At 36.3% G+C, this 16,614-nt stretch overlaps 1 protein-coding gene across 11 annotated transcripts in view; it reads left to right on the top strand.

The window, feature by feature from the left end:
* Tfpi (tissue factor pathway inhibitor) overlaps nucleotides 1-15,299 on the top strand; it is a 43,921-nt gene extending 28,622 nt beyond the window's left edge. For 3 of the 11 annotated variants that reach the window (XM_030249392.1, XM_006499146.3, XM_006499145.2), the window contains exons 7-10: nucleotides 3,238-3,414; nucleotides 4,016-4,144; nucleotides 13,733-13,912; nucleotides 14,970-15,299. In XM_030249392.1, the coding sequence (XP_030105252.1) occupies nucleotides 3,238-3,414; nucleotides 4,016-4,144; nucleotides 13,733-13,912; nucleotides 14,970-15,058 (575 nt within the window). In that variant the 3' untranslated portion in view covers nucleotides 15,059-15,299. Of the gene's footprint in view, nucleotides 1-3,237; nucleotides 3,415-4,015; nucleotides 4,145-4,841; nucleotides 7,435-13,732; nucleotides 13,913-14,969 lie in introns of those variants that run through there. The other 8 variants (NM_001355271.1, NM_001355273.1, NM_011576.1 and 5 more) reach the window with 5 other exon arrangements.
* Nucleotides 15,300-16,614: the final 1,315 nt, after the last annotated feature.

Below are 16,614 nucleotides of genomic sequence, written 5' to 3'. Positions count from 1 at the left end.
TGTTTTATCTACTGAAGCTTCTCTTTCTTTATTATATTCAGAACAGTGTTGTTTTAAAAATAGGCATTAAGTCTTTTCATGGCTCTGTCAATTTTGATATTAGGGTCTACAGGAGGACCCATAGGGCATTTCCTGATAGCGAAGAGTTATGTTGCCTGTCTCTTGTTGATCTGCATTCGTTAATCCAATACTGGCCTTTGCCACACCTTCTGCATATTCCTGAACCTGGGCCATCTTTTTGGGTTATTTTTTAGAAAAAACATTGTTTCTAAGAAGACCTGGCCTACAATCCCTTTTCAAATGACCTTACCATAATTAAAACATCTGACATTTTGATTTTTAAAAATCTTTCAGAAATTACTTCTCCTATCAGAGTACCATCATAAATGTAAGATCCAATATCAGCAGCATTTCTAATCCATCTATCTATTCATGCTGATCTTGTCTTTAAAGACCTAATCACTCTTTTGCATTCTGAATTAGCAGTTTCAAAAGCCAAAGATTCAATTAATGTTTGTCTGACTTCTGAATCCGATGCTATTCCATTTACAGCTGAAGTCAGTCTTTGCAAAAGGCTTCAGTTCTCTTGGGTCTTGTATAATTTTAGTGAATGATCCTGACCTTCCTCTTGAACCAATACCCCACAAGGTATGCCCCTCTCTTCTGCAGTCTCAAAAAATGTCCTTCAAACTAAATGTCCCTATTCTCTCTCCATCCTCCTGACTTCCTTTTACTCTCCATGGTTTTTCTTAATAATCCTGTCTTCACTTCCTGCCACTGGTGGCTTACTCCATCTCTTGACCTATGGTTGACTCTATTTAATCCTGTTTACAATATTCAAGCAGAAAGCTCTTGGATTCAAGGTGTGTGTTAAGGTTGAGCCACACCACAACTAAAAACAGTTTTTTTTTCAATAAATAACATAACCTCAGGGTTCACAGTATGATCAAATATCCTGCAACACCAGTCTGGTCTACAGAGCGAGTTCCAGGACATCAAGAGATTTACAGAGAAATCCTGTAGTGTTATGGCTTCTTAGCATAGAAATAGGACAAATCCATTCCCAGGTTTAATGATAGTGACATTATCACAAGATATCAAAAAGGAATCAAAAGAGAATGAAGAGTCAAGACAATACCTCAGGAAAAAAAAGATTAGTCTTAAGCAATTTCCTGATGTGTGGGCATGCACAGAAATTAACATTATAACTTCTGTGGCATCAACTTTTATTGATTTTTCTGGTGTTTCAAGACAGAGTTTCCCTGTAACAGCCTTGACTGTCTTGTACTCTCTTTGTGGACCAGGCTGGCCTTGAACTCACAGAGATCTGCCTGTTTCTGCCTCCCCAGTGCTGGATTAAAGGCGTGTGCCACCACACCATTGCATCAACATTCTTTGTCAATTATAACTGAGTACCATTTATCACTAGTGTGTACACCAATCCAAAAGAATGAAACTGTAACGAACATGGAGAATTAGCTTATGTATAATCCTGTTTTATTTTTTATTTTAATAATATTTTAAATAGTAGAACTAAGAAATATAGAATACCTGTGCATTCTCAGCTTTCTTGTAAGATAAATTCTCACAATTTGATGGTATCTCAGGTAAAATTAACTTCCATACAGAATTTATTAATCATGATCATTAGCATAAATTATTATAATTTTGCTTTTAATATGCAATATACTTCATTAACTTTTTACTCATACATTTTGTATATTTTAAGGGTTATTTAAAATTTCAAGAAAAACTATATACTAAAACTAATTCACATGACAAAGGAGTGTTTTCATTTTTTTCCCTAAAAATATAAAAGTTTACAAAACTTTTTTTCTCTAATATCCCATAACATCTGTGAAATTTCCCAAGTGTTACATATCATAAGGACACTCATGTTAAAGGACAAGAATATGATAGGGAATGATTACACAATAGTAGTTATCAAAGAAATATAAATTCCAACTCAAACTCCTGTACTAATGGTTGTTAACAAGAGAGAAGAGCACTGATAAATTATAAATTATCATTATAAATTAATAATTATAAATTATAAATTTACATAGCAGTCAGGGAAAGCAATATGATGCTCTTCATCAGAGTTTTAAATTAAAAATAGAGCCTCCATTTACAGTAGCAATCAATGCCATCACTCAGTACATGCAAAAGGAAGGGAATCTGAGCTCTGTATCTGAAGGGCATGGAATACATGCTTTTTTTTTGATAATAGAATGCTGTGAGCATTGACTTCCTGATATAGAAAACAAGGGGCTTTAAGACACGATAGGGTATTATAGTTCATTTTACTACCACAGAAATACATTTACAGGAGAAAATGGAGGAATTGCAACTTTGTTTAAAATATTCAAGTGTGGTAAGATGTTGATTGAAATACATTGGAACATTGACCCAGTTCTCTAAACAGTGCACATGCAGACAGAGATTATTATGTAGGTCATAATGTTAAAAATTTTGTGACAGCTATGTTTAGCCTGTTTTGGAGCATGATCAAAGAAAGGGTTTTAGACTTTGCAAAAGCCCTTCTAATCCCTGAACATGTATTTCCTTTCTGCCTCTACATTGTTGGTTCAGTCCAATGCTTGGAAGAAGAAGAAAAGAAAGGGTGGAAAGGGAGGGAGAAGCCTAACAGTGGAGCATGCCATATTGGGCGCAGATATTAATTCCAGCATAAGAATTCAGGAACTTCCAAGAATAGCTAGGGCAGCTTCCGTACCTCTCAGATCCTTTCCAAAGTTTAAAGTCCCTACAGCATTCCTAATGAAGTAACACGTACTCCTTCCCAAGCGATTCCCGACACTTTAGTAGACTGTTTCTTAATAAACAACAGAAATCATTAAAGCAAAACTTACCATAATACTTTGTACTTCTATAGAAGGTCATTGCATTATCAAAAAACCCAGTATCTTTATTTTATTGGCTTATGAAAATGTTGATAGAATTCACTGTACTCTAATATAAGAAACTTAAAGCTAAAATATCAGTTTTTAAAAAAATGTATGATATACTTTCATCACCAAAATGGCTAGATAGATAATGATTCAGTTTTTAACAAAGTCATTTTACTTACTTTTAATGAGATATAAAAATACCTTCTAGTTTAGTCTTTAAGCTTTTAAGACTGATTTTTCTAAGTAAGTTAATTATGAATTTTATTAAAATAACTAAATGATTTACAAAACAAAAATATTTCTTTCTGATATACTTTGCAATTTCTAGAAAGGCCAGATTTCTGCTTCTTGGAAGAGGACCCTGGACTCTGCCGAGGTTACATGAAGAGGTATCTTTATAACAACCAGACAAAGCAGTGTGAACGATTCGTGTACGGTGGCTGCCTGGGCAACCGCAACAACTTTGAAACTTTGGATGAGTGCAAGAAGATCTGTGAGAATCCAGGTACCTTCCCTTCTCATCTCATGTAGGTGCATATGCAGGTATCGCTTAAAATGAGGATCCCCTGAGAATGGACTCAGATTCTGTTTAAGTTGGGCAAACAGAAGTTAGGTTTGAAAGAGATTCACCATTGTGTTTAAACAAACAAACAAACAAACAAACAAACAAACAAACAAACAAACAGAAATAAACAGAGAATTAACACATCTCTACAGTTACTGTGAATCTCACAATGTTTTCAGCTAAAGTACTTAACTTTCCTCATAGTACTGCAGAACATGTTCAGCAAAATGGTAGGAATGCTGAAATCTCTTATTCTTATAAAATATAAGGGTTAATACTTACTCATAAAAAATAAGAAAAAGGAAACCTTATGTATTAACTGTTGCAGGATTTCAGTCACTAGCTACAAAATTACTAATGGGAATCTTACCTTGCACATGTATTTAAAAGTCCTTGTTTCCTGGCTTAGAGCATCAGGGGAACTCAATTGCAACAACTTTGCTGTTTTTGACACAACAGTTACATTTGCTTGTCTGTCAAGATATGAAATTCTGTTGTGTTTTCAGATAGTAATTGCTTATGGCTTCTATCCTCTACCCAGTCCACTCCCCTTCCCCAGTGAATGAGGTACAGATGAGTGACTACGTAACTGATGGAAATACTGTAACTGATCGCAGTACTGTAAATAACATCGTGGTTCCCCAGTCTCCCAAAGTGCCCAGGCGTCGGGGTAAGAATATTATTATTGTTATTATTATTATTATTTTATTACTATATTATGATATATCAATAGAAGGTGTGTGTGTGTTAGAATTATCTTTTTTTAAAATAATGATTTTATTATTTGAGGGGCATGTTAAATTATAGACATTTGATCAATTTAAGTAATTTAATCTTATAAGAGTATCATTTTTCTTAATGTCGTTTAGAATGTGCTTTGCGGTAGGGCTTCTGTGTATGTAGCATGTAGAAAATGTGCACTTATGCATTCTTTGCTTTAATGTAGCCTTATTTCTCAGTTTGAATTTGTCAGTGTTTTCAGTTAGCTTTTTCCTACTCCAGAGTTTTAAAAACTAACTTTTAAATATAAGACTTTCTTCCCATTGGAATTATTCATAATCATGTTATCCATGTTCATTCCATAGAATATTCTATGTATCACCCCCCTGAAACTGATATTCGCTGGCCCACTCTTCCTATCTATGGTTTCACTACTGTGCAGAGACCTCCTTCCTCTGCCTTTGCTCTGGCTACCCAACCAGTCATTGATATGGCTGTCACTTGGTGTGCTTGCTTTGCTTATGTGACTATGCTACAAGGTTTTGAGTATGACAATTTATAGCCTGCCTGTGCTCCAGCATTTATCTCAGTGTCAAGCGTATGGTAGATGACTTATATTTTTTATTTATTAATTTTGTGATCTGCAGTTACAAAAGAAGAAACAAATGGTGGTTGGAAGAATGCTGACTATACTTACCAAGGCTTTCTGAGTTCCGTCTACATTCACGTACTCTATTTTGTCTTTAGGATTGGATAGTATATTCTGTTACTTGTTGCCGTTGGGCTTATTTCATAATATTTACATAGCACTTGATGCTTTTATATTTATTATTGATTAAGTTTTAATATTAACATTCATAGTTAACATAATCTTTTACTATGTCTAACTGGTAAACTTACAACTAGGAAAGAAAGACCAGTCACATTGGTTCCGGGTTTTTGTGGGTAGACCTACCTGATCATTCTTGGAGAAAAGTTAATTATTTTCCAAATTCTCACAGCCCACCTTGCTTCTATACATCATCTCTTAACAGCTGCCTTGGTACTGTATCACCTTTATGATATTTTGAAAAAACTCATCTTTGGTTAGACTTCAACAGCCTACTGCTAACTCAGTCTCCAGCACTTGGTCTTTGATTGAGAAAGGAGCGCCTAAGCACTGAGCCAGGGCCGTCCTGCTTCATGCCAGCCTCCAGGGCCAGGGAGAATGACTAGATGTAATAAAGAAGACCCTGTGGCCACTTGAAACTCTTTCCTGACTCTATCTAACAGCTAACCCAGGGCCAAACTCTACACTCACAGAAAACGGTGAGAAAGAAGTAAACACCTGTAATTATACACATAATCATTGGCCTTCTGGAAGAGGAGTGATGTTGGCAGAGGAACTATTCAATAATCAAATGTCATCACCGATGGGTTCATGTTAGAGATCTGCAATAGAATGCTTTCACCTATACGTTCTCTTGGAAGATATTGATTACATGCAGAGGAACTTCGCAATCATTTAAGTTTTCTGGGAAGAAAATATACCCCACCAACTAAGGAATTGCACATTTAAATGCATACCCCAAGAAGTCACGAGTGCAGTGGGCACTCATTTCATCAACAAGCACATACAGTTTGAAACAAATATGGTGGCCTTCAAATGTATTCTCACTGAGAAGCATAGGATCTATCTCACAATCTACGTATTCCTGCATCGTAAATCTGGTAGCTTCTGCTGACATTCTGGCAAGTTGGGTTTCCATAAATAGACAGCTTTAGCAGAGCTCATACCAGGCCTTCTACTTCCTGTCAAGAATGCTGGCAAGAAACAAGAATGTGGCACTTCCTTTGCCAAAATCACAGACAGCACCCTACCTACCTAGTAAATCTCGTCACAGACTATCTTGAGTCTAGTCAAAGACAATCGTTGTCCCAGACGGCAGAGCCCTCCAGAGAAACACTCCTCAGACATCAACAGATCCTTTTACAAGAGATGAAATGGACAACTTCACTCTGTCAGCCAATTCTTTTAAATAACATATGTACTGAATAAAATAATAGAAATTTAAGTTTTTGACAATTATAAAGCTACAACCAAAACTTATTTGCATATTAATACAGTACTAATTTATACTATTAGTTTTTTTTTTAAGATTTCTGTTTCTTAAGAGAGCAGGAAAATCCATATTGGAATATGAATTTTGTATTGACAACAAGAAGACAGACGAGGGATAAGACTCAGTTTAGGAAAATCTATGATACTCTAAGTCATAATTCCCTGAGGGTCGCTTTTCTCTTTGAAGATCAGATGAGCTCTCAGAACTGAGGTGAGAATTACTCAGTAAGGAGCCCCCAACTCTAACCCTCTCAGCACCACAGGGCTGTGTTCTGACTTTCCAACTGTTTGAATGCCAGGAGTGTGCTCACTGCTGTGCATCTGATCCCAGAAACAAAGGTCCAGGTTTGTGATTTCTAGAATGAGGCCAGGTTGAACGTGCCAATCAAATGATCTGGCTTTAGAGGTTGGGAAGCTATCTGGCTCACCACTATTGCCCCCACGGCTGGTTTCCAGCCTCCTTATTAGGTTGTCTGTTTCATTGAAGTCTCTCCTCTTGTTCAGACTTGATGAGCATCAGTCCTTGTGTGTGACAGTGCATGAGGCACATTCAGGTCGTTTTGATTGGAGATTAAGAGAAGAAGGGATTTGGAGATGAGAAATAAGGAAGTTTCACAAACTTGATCTGATCAGCTCTTTGCCCAGTCAGTCTAGCAGGATTTCTTATTTAGCTTTGGAGAGATGTCTCATACTGGTCAAGAACATCAGCTTTATGAATGGAGTTTGAGCTAATTCCAGTTCTTTGGTTTCCTGACTGGTTTTGTACCCTTGGGAAAAAAAAAGCATGCAGTTTCCTTTAGCTTCTAGTTCTTTCTTTGCTACACGTGGAATACACTATGTCATAAAGTATTTAAAACACTACAGTAGCATGTAACATTACCCTCTGGGTTGCCATTAACAAGATTATTGATTTTAATATTTTTGGTGGTGATGATGGTAACCCTAACTCACTTTAGGTTTATAGGCATAAAAGCTATTGTGACTGAAAGATCTTGTTAATGCATATTTGATTATAGTCTTAGTACAACTAATGTTGTAACCTTAGATTGAGGAAGCTTGATTCATTATAGCTAACATGCAGTGCTTGCAAAATTCAAGCATAATTAACTAAATAAAATTTCATCTTTTGTGTCTTTTGATTTTATTTATGATTATTTGGAGGCCTAAAACACTTATCTATCCGCCTTTAGGACCTGAGGTATAAATTTATATTCTAACTTTAGGGAGATTTATCAAAAATTGATGATCTGGCTGAAGGGATTGTAATAGAACCCGGAAATGGAAGAATGAAAATAGGAGATTTTTTTTTGCCAGATAGGTGAAGGATTCAGGTAAGTAACTGGCTTGAGACCTTACAGACAGTATGGCAGGACAGAGTCAGAGTCAAATAAGTTGTAATTTCAAATGTGAGTACCGGTGTCCCAGGTCACAGGGTTAAGGTACTTGCTGCTAAGTCTTCCTGGGGAAGACCACTCCTCCCACTGACAGCTTTCCTCAATTGCCCATAGGTTTTGTGTGTGTATATTAATCTGTTTTCCCAGATTTGCAGTCTACATCCTCTTTGTTGTGTTCTGTTCTTTAACTAGTGTAGACTTTCTAAAATACTTCCCCAGATAAACTGGAACTATTTTGTATCCACAGCCTGTTGTTTCTCTGATTGTTAGAATCCCATTCTTTGATTAAAACTGACTGACATATTAGATAAACATTAAATTTTCATCTTGCTTAAATCTATTTTTTTCCATTTCACACATAATGAGTTGCTTCAAATGTATCCAGACCCAAAACTATCTTGAAAAAATTATATCGATAATCTAAAAAGATTTCTGATTGGTCTGGATACAGAAGAGCAGGAAAGATCTGCTGCCCAGAAGATGAAAGGTCTATGGTACACATGTCAGCAATCACAAGCGATAGCCTTTCCTAGGGTTCTCAATGGAATGGTTTTTACAGTTATTTATTTTGTTGTATGTTGTATGAGAGTTTTGCATGCATGTATGTCTGCACATCTCTGTATGCGTTGCATGAGGCAGCTGACAGCAGTTCCTGGCCTGGAAGTGCAGATGAATGGCCATGTGGGTTCCCTGTAAGAGCAGCAGCTATCCTTAACTGCTGAGCCATTTCTCCAGCCCCTCTGCATAATACATTAAGATGAAAACGCTAGCACTCGTGTGATGGTACTGATTGTAAGTATATTTTCACCAAACATATATTTTCTAATAAGGCACTTAAGTGGAAAAAAGTATGCTCACGAAAACTTCTTAATTGTCATTGTCTAAAGCCATTTTTGTTAAGAAAAAAATTCTTGAGCGCAGCTAACTTAGTGAGCTCGGGGTATGGTTTAGTCAGCATCTTGACATAAGCAAACAAATAGCTACTTAGGTTCTCTCTTTCCTCATTAATCTGTGCAGGCTCTCCTGTCCAGGAGAGATTTCTTACAGTCTGTCCTATGACCTTTCAATCTCAGATTCCCTGGCTGTACAATCTCCACACTTCACCCTCTGCTAAGTGACCCAGTACACACAAGGAGGGAGAAATAATCCTCAGAGTAACTGCCCAGCAGCCCTTGCCCCTTTCCCATGTCGAATGGAGCACCGGTTCCTGCTAGTTCAGTGACTGCTCTTCTTTGGTCACACACTCAGTGAGAGGATACGTGTTCTCTGTAAAGCAGGCCTTACTGTCTGTTACCAGCCACAGCACGTTTCAGTCTGCTCTGGGTTTTTCTTTTATCACTTTAAGGAACTGGAATTATTAGTAATTAATAATCTAGTCAATTATTTTTATTTTGTAAAAAGCATTAGAATTTAGGAACATTAAGCATACAGAAAAAAGGGAACAGCAGTAAAAATTGATCATAATCAGATATACAGGAAAAAATCCCCAGTGAGTTGTCAATATATTTTATTTTACTTAAAAAATTATCATATAGCAAATGATTAAAAGACTGTAAGTTTCTGCTGAAGGTGTCCAAAAACATATAATATGTTCAATATAAACATTTACCAATATAAACATTTACTCGTAGACCTTTAGCTTAGCAAACTTCTCAGCGTACAACCCGATAAAACTTTATTTACAGAAATCATTTATAACATAGTCTCTCAGTACTTTTACAATTAATAACATATATCATTTTCATTTTTGTATACGTGGTTCCATATGTATGCACATATGGTATCTTGACATGTAATACAAATTAATATATTTTTCTAATTAAAAATTTTTTTCAATTTTTTTATTAGATATTTTCTTCGTTTATATTTCAAATGCTATCTCGAAAGTCCCCTATACCCTCCCCTCCTGCCCTGCTCCCCAACATACCCACTCTCACTTTCTGGATCTGGCATTCCCCTGTACTGGGGCATATAATCTTCGCAAGATCAAGGCCCTCTCCTCCCATTGATGGCCGACTAGGCCACCCTCTGCTACATTTTTCAGCATTTAATATGACTGTAACCATGATGAAACCTATCACTGATAGCATACAATAATATAGTCAGTTTTTCCTTATTAGGCAGTATACAAAATAGTTCATCTTAAAATCAAAGGCATTAGATTCTATGTAAGTGATGTTTAATAGAACTGATGAAATATGCATATATTTTAAAGGATGTATAACTGTACAAGATATAAATATACATTCACAAGCAATTAAGGATAGTAATAATATGTAGAGTAGTATATATAGTTTGTACTTGCAAAAGACATTTACCAAATCATTGATAGTAACTTAACTGGAGAAAGGGAATCATGCAGAAGTTTTGTTTCATATTTTTGTTTTGTATTATTTAAATTTTCATAAAAGTTGTAATAAAATTATATTTCTTGTTAGTACAACTTATAGGTTAAAAAAAGGAAAAACTTCTTAATCAATTCTCCCACAAAAAAAAAAGCTCAGAAGAAAACAAGTTCACAGGCCATGCAGTGGTTCATAAGCGCTATTTTGTTTGTTGCAATAAAAATGTACACAGGAAAATATTGTGGGGATAAGGTATTGCAATAAAGCCTTAGTGCATTAAATATAAAGTTTACTGTATGAGTTACAAAGTAAATCTACATAAAACAATTTACTTGAAAACTGGACCCTGGGCCACCTCCTGGTATTTTAGCAGTCACCCTAGACAGTAATGTTTTCTAGCAAAAATATGGAAAAGGAGGTGGTTTGGTGTGAAATTTCTCAAAAAAGCCTTCTAGATGGAATCCATTCAACCTGGTTTTGATGGCGGGATCAAGATAGAATACATTTGGCTCTTAAAGTCCCTTTGGATCATGAACAGAAACCAGACAGGTTAGTGTCCTTTTATTCTGTCTTAAATTTCTGTCACTAATCATGATGTAGACCAGAAAATCACAGTATGCAACTACTTCAAAACATATTTTCTTTTATTGTAGATTATCAATATCTGGAATTTAAATAGGTGAGTGTCTACCTATGTCTAGAATAAATTTGTTAATTTGAACATAGGCAAACTTATATTTTTCATGGGGTACAAAAATATTTCCTTTTCTTACCTCTTGAAATTTAATTGGAGTCAAGGACTCCAAACGTCCCGCAGAAACTGTCTGCTTTTTCTTTAAACCTATGATGTATGCTAAAGTAATTAAATAGTGGTCAGAACTAAAATAATCTTAAAAACAATGAATCCATTTCAATTTAATCTACAGTTTATGTTCTAGAAAAATAAATACCTTATTGAAAGGCTCCCAAAACAAAAATCATTTTGTGTCTTTTAATACTTAACTTTGCATAGTATAAAAACTTACTTAGTGGTAAATTTCGAATTGCAGTCTACTCTGAAAATAGCATTCTCCCCAACGTTAGGAACACGATTATGGATGGCGTATGTTGTATTGAACCTGTGTAGACAGGGAGTGGTGTCAGGACTAACAGTGAGATAAGCAAACAGCAGTCATGGGTCATTCTTGGGGAGATGAAGAGGCATGGGGTGTGCATAAGCACGCTGACCTCAGCTCTCAGAACCATGCTGGACCCTTTATACAGAGCTCACGGCGTATAGGGAGCAGAAATGTGATGTCTTGGATGGTTAAGTTGGTAATGAAGCGTCTCCTGATGCACCTGTGCTCCCAAGTGCCTGCTTTCACATAACCCCGGACTTCCGCTGTCCTGCATTGCATTAAACCGGACTTCCGCTGTCCTGCACTGCATTAAACCCACTTCCGCTGGTTTCTTCATATTTCTGGATTATTATGCAGTTAGAGAAAGAGAAGCTAGAGCCCGTGTGCCTACTATACCTGTAGCATACCCTCCATAATTTGTATTCCCCTAGAAATCTAGGCTGTTTTGGTTCTAGTTTTCACCTGGGATGTAAGCTTTTGGTTTCTGGTAACATTCTGTCTTCTTACCTCCAGTGTAGGGGCAATAGTCAAATGAGCTTCTTTTCCACTTTGAAACATGCTTGATTTTGATTATGAAGCTTAACTTGCATCCGTTAAGTGGAGAAGGCGTTGTACTCAGGGAATGAAAATTTCTTTCTGTCCTGACATAAGAGACCTTAGCATGGGCACTGCTATTAACACATCGTAATTAACATTACAGTTATAGATCTCGCTCTGTTAAGATACACTTTCTGAAACTTACCACGGACTGACTTATCTTGTATAGGAAACACTAACTCAAAATAATGTGTACATTACATATGATTCTACACAGAATTTGTAATGAAATATATGTGGTGTTTTCTGGGGAAAAACATAAAACAAATAATATATTTCTCTGTTTATCAGTTTTATTCACTTGCTTCTAGTTGGCCACCTTTGTCTCTGAACATGGGTGGTGGCTTTGGAGATTCAGGACACCAAGGTGGTACAGGTGCTCACTACTCAAATTTAAACTGGGGCGTGGTGAGCAAACACGGGGTGCCCACTGGAGCTATTTGGACAATAGGAGAAGCCAACTGCAACATTTCTCTGGTACCTTTAGGATTACTTCCTCATAATATCTACTTGAAAGTGGCAGGGATATGGATTTGAAGAAGTGTAGCTGGGAGGAGCTAGAAGGAGAAAACTGGGGAGGAACATGAGGTACTTTTATGTAAATTAAAACATAATAAAAATATTTTAAAGCATCTAAAAAAAAAAGGATTACTTCCTCAGACTATTTGTGAAAGAAAATGCTAGCATGTGCTGGGAACTTTAGAACCTATTCCCATCACATGTTCTTAACCTGGGTTTCTGATGGAGCACATTCACGTTTGAAGGTGCATGGTAGCAGAGTATAAGACGAGCAGACTAGCACTCTGTGGACATTGTTTAAAGAGCTCAAGGGTTCCTTTCAGAAGTGCTGTCTATGTATTTAGCCAACGACCTAAATGAAACTAAACATTCTCCATCTGATGCTAACTCTCCTATGCATCATTCCATCACCCGCAGTCCTCCCTAATCTTCTAGGTTTTTACTCAGAATGTCAGTTGCTGTAGCCAGACATTCTGGCTTCTACTTATCTGTCTAGAAGGCAGGAGATGATAAAACTTCATTTATCAGACTAAGTCTTTTCTTACATGCTGTTTCATTTTGCTTCTTCTCTTTTACAGTATTTTTCCATTTAGGGTTTATGTACCAAAAGATTGCCGCTTGCCTTCTGCACAGCTGCTTGCCTTTGTTGGCCGTTGGATTCTTCAGTCATGTCTCCTGCTCATGAACGTTTGTCAGTCTTTCCTTGCATGTGCTGTATGACATCGCACCATCACCACGGCCACTAAAGTTTTCCTCCATAGTTCAATACCATCCAACACCTTACATTCAGCTTCCATTTACAACCATCAAGCATAGCTGGACAGCTGAGAAGTACTGGCATGTCCTTCCTGAGAGAAACCATCAAAGAAACTTAAAAAGATGTTAATAAGCTCCCCCGGTTTTCTCCTCAGACTTAACATCACTGCTGCTGTTGTCCTTATTACCCGAGTTGCATGGTCTCGGTTTTTGAATGTTTGCTGGTCCCATTGACAGACCATGCTATCGATTCCAAACCAGTGTCCTACTATACTATGGAAAAATGAAAATTTTATTTCATATAAACTAATTTGTATGTATTTATAAATACATAGTTGAAGTTTCAGAAGATAAATTGTTTTAATTGTGTATAACTAGTTTGTTCACATAAATACTAACCACAGGCTTTTCTTTTTATCAAAAGTGCTATGTTTTATTCCTTGGAGAAAAATCATGGTATTATGGACGTTTTAATTTGTTTAACCATATTCTGGGAATTGAAACCCTTGGGCTTTGCAGTGTTTTAATCTTTGTAGGATTCTGCTTTATTCAGAAGACGTGCCATAAAGCCAATCTGCAAGGAATACTAATAAGAAGGCTCAGATTTACTATTCATAGAACTTAACATGTTTTCTTGATTTTTAAAATTCTATCTATCTATCTATCTATCTATCTATCTATCTATCTATCTATCTATCTATCTATTAGATTATCGTGGCCGTCCCTGGTGTCTTCAACCAGCAGACAGTGGATTATGTAAAGCCAGTGAGAGAAGATTCTACTACAATTCAGCCACTGGGAAATGCCACCGATTTAACTACACTGGATGTGGGGGAAATAATAATAATTTTACTACCAGAAGGAGATGTCTGAGATCATGTAAAACAGGTACGAAAGACATGCTTCCCATTAAATCACTGATATTTGGAATGATAATTATGCTAAAATCATGAAATACTTATGAAATAAATATTTCCTTACTTATAGGAAGTAATATAATGACTTAATGACTATTCTCCCACCAACTAAACTTAGATAATGCTGGTAGGTATGCTAGCTATAACTGTTCTGCATTTTTTTTTTTTTTACAAATTATCCATTTACAACAGGTTCAAAATTTTTAATTTTTTTAAAAGATTTTTTACTTTTTTATTTATGTGTATGTGTGTGCATCTGTATATGGGTGCTCTGTGTGTGCAGGTGTTTGCTGAGTCCAAGTCGGGTATCAGGTCCCTGGACCTGGAGTGACAGGGCTCTATGAGGCTCCTAAGGTAAACGCTGGGAAGTGAAGTCAGCCCTGTGCCAGGGCAGTGCACACTCGTAATAGCTGAGCCAGCTCTCTGCCTCAAGCTTCTTTCTTAAACATTTAAGACCTAAGAATTTATTTTTAAGAAATTTGAGTTAGAGTTTCTCTTTGTAGCTCTGGCTGTCCTGGAACTCACTCTGAAGACCAGACCGGCCTCAAACTTAGAGATCTGCTTGTCTCTGCCTCCCGAGTGCTGGGATCAAAGCAGGAGCCTCCATGTGTGGTTGAAAGTTCTCTTTTAATACACAAAACCTTAATGTCCTTCTGCTCCCCCCAAGTATAATAATGATATAATACAATAAAAAGAACATAGAAATTAAATAAAATATTACTTGAATAACCAAATGTTTATTCCACATCTATCCTTTTATGAAGGCGATCATGCATTTTTACCTGAATTGTACTATACTTACCCAGGCTTGGTGACTATAATACATGCAAAATGACTTTCTTAGGGTGGGACTGAGAAGAAAGGAGGGAGGAGGGACTGAGATTTAAATGTCAAGTGAATACATTAAATAAATATATGTACATATACAAAATAGGTTATTTTACAAAAATATGGAGACAAATTAATTTAGGGAATTTTAGACAAATTTTTATGTATTCTCTTCTTACTATTATTTTTTTTTATCGTAGGTCTCATCAAAAACAAGTCAAAAGGAGTAGTTAAGATTCAGAGAAGAAAGGCGCCCTTCGTGAAAGTTGTATATGAAAGCATTAATTAGTGCTAAGATATAAGCACATTAAATTTTTACATTAGTTTCACTAAATATTCCTATACGGTGCTTCTACTGTGATTTTTATTCTTCTACAAACCAGTGTCTTGTTTCCATTGGTGACCATCTATTAGAAGATATATTTTCGCCAGTTATGATCACAAACATTACATACCCTTGACAGTCTAAACCTTTTCGAATGATTTTAATTTTTAACAATGTGAGAAATAAAATCTTTCATCCTGAGCAATCATGTTGACTGTCCCCCTTACTGTCCCCTGCGCCACTCTGCACTTGCTTCCTTATGTAGAACTTGTTGATAATCTCGTTCAGTTAGGAAAGTGCAATCGTACAGTGTGATTTTATTTTTACTTGTCAAAGAGGATAGGACACAACGCCTTAAGAAACCATGAAAAGGCAGAAGAGATGAATGCGTAGTTGAGAGTAGCTACTTCTTATCCATAGGACATGAATTCCTAGGACAGCACTTTCCTTGGGTAGGTAACAGCCATCTGTGATTCCAGTTCCAGTGCTCTGCTGTCTTCTTCTGGGCTCCACAGGCACCTGCCCTCACTTCACACACACACACACACACACACACACACACACACACACATACACACACACACACACACACACACTCACTCACTCATGCATGCACAGATACACATGCACACATAAACTAAAAAAAAAAAACCTGAAGCTTTCTACATTTCCGTCAACAATTACGTCAATTATTGTATAAAACTAAACATATTAAATACCAATTATAAAATTATACACTGTATAAATGCTTCCAGCTCAAACTGTTTAGGTAGCACTGGGTCCATTTGCACAACAGAAGAAAGAAGAAAATGTTGCTAATTCTGGCACTTATTTAGAGGGCGCTGATTTTTCTACCAGTGGTTCTTATTTTATGTTACTTTTATGAAGTTGGTGTTTGTTTTTATTTTCATACTCTTTGGGGATTCCATTCTTTCTAGACTCCTTGATTTGAACTCAGAGGAACACCTGTGTTTCCTGCATCCTCTCTGCTGCATAAAATCCCTTATCTTCCCACTACTCCTACTCAGGAGTAGTCCTTGAATGATTCATACACAGTCACTTTCCTAGACAGTGTTACTCAGAACACTGAAAAAGAGCGACTGGGATAGATTGGTTTCTAGTAGTTTATTTTATAAAAGGATACCAGGGCAGAAAGTGGAAGATGGATAAAAAAGGTGAATGAGGAGAGAGAGAGAGAGAGAGAGAGGGGGTGGGGGGGGGAGAGAGAGAAAGAGAAAGAGAATGTAGCAGATGTTTACCAAATAATAGTTTTGTTACTTAAATAATATTTGTTACTTACTTAATATAGTGAAAAAATATTTAAAAAGTAAGTTTAAACATTAGTTTCAATGAATGAATATATTTTTATGAAATTTAACATTTTCATGAATAATCCCCCAGCAAAATATAAATCAGCATATGATGATACAAATGTGCCAAAATCATGAGTAAGAAAGCTTAGTGATCAAAATTTACAATCATTCTATTAAAGTGAACGATAGGGACTAAATGCTCCCCAT

This window comes from Mus musculus, chromosome 2 (genome assembly GCF_000001635.26).
Source record: "Mus musculus strain C57BL/6J chromosome 2, GRCm38.p6 C57BL/6J".
NCBI classification, from domain to species: domain Eukaryota; kingdom Metazoa; phylum Chordata; class Mammalia; order Rodentia; family Muridae; genus Mus; species Mus musculus.
This window is presented reverse-complemented; position numbering and strand designations above follow the sequence as displayed.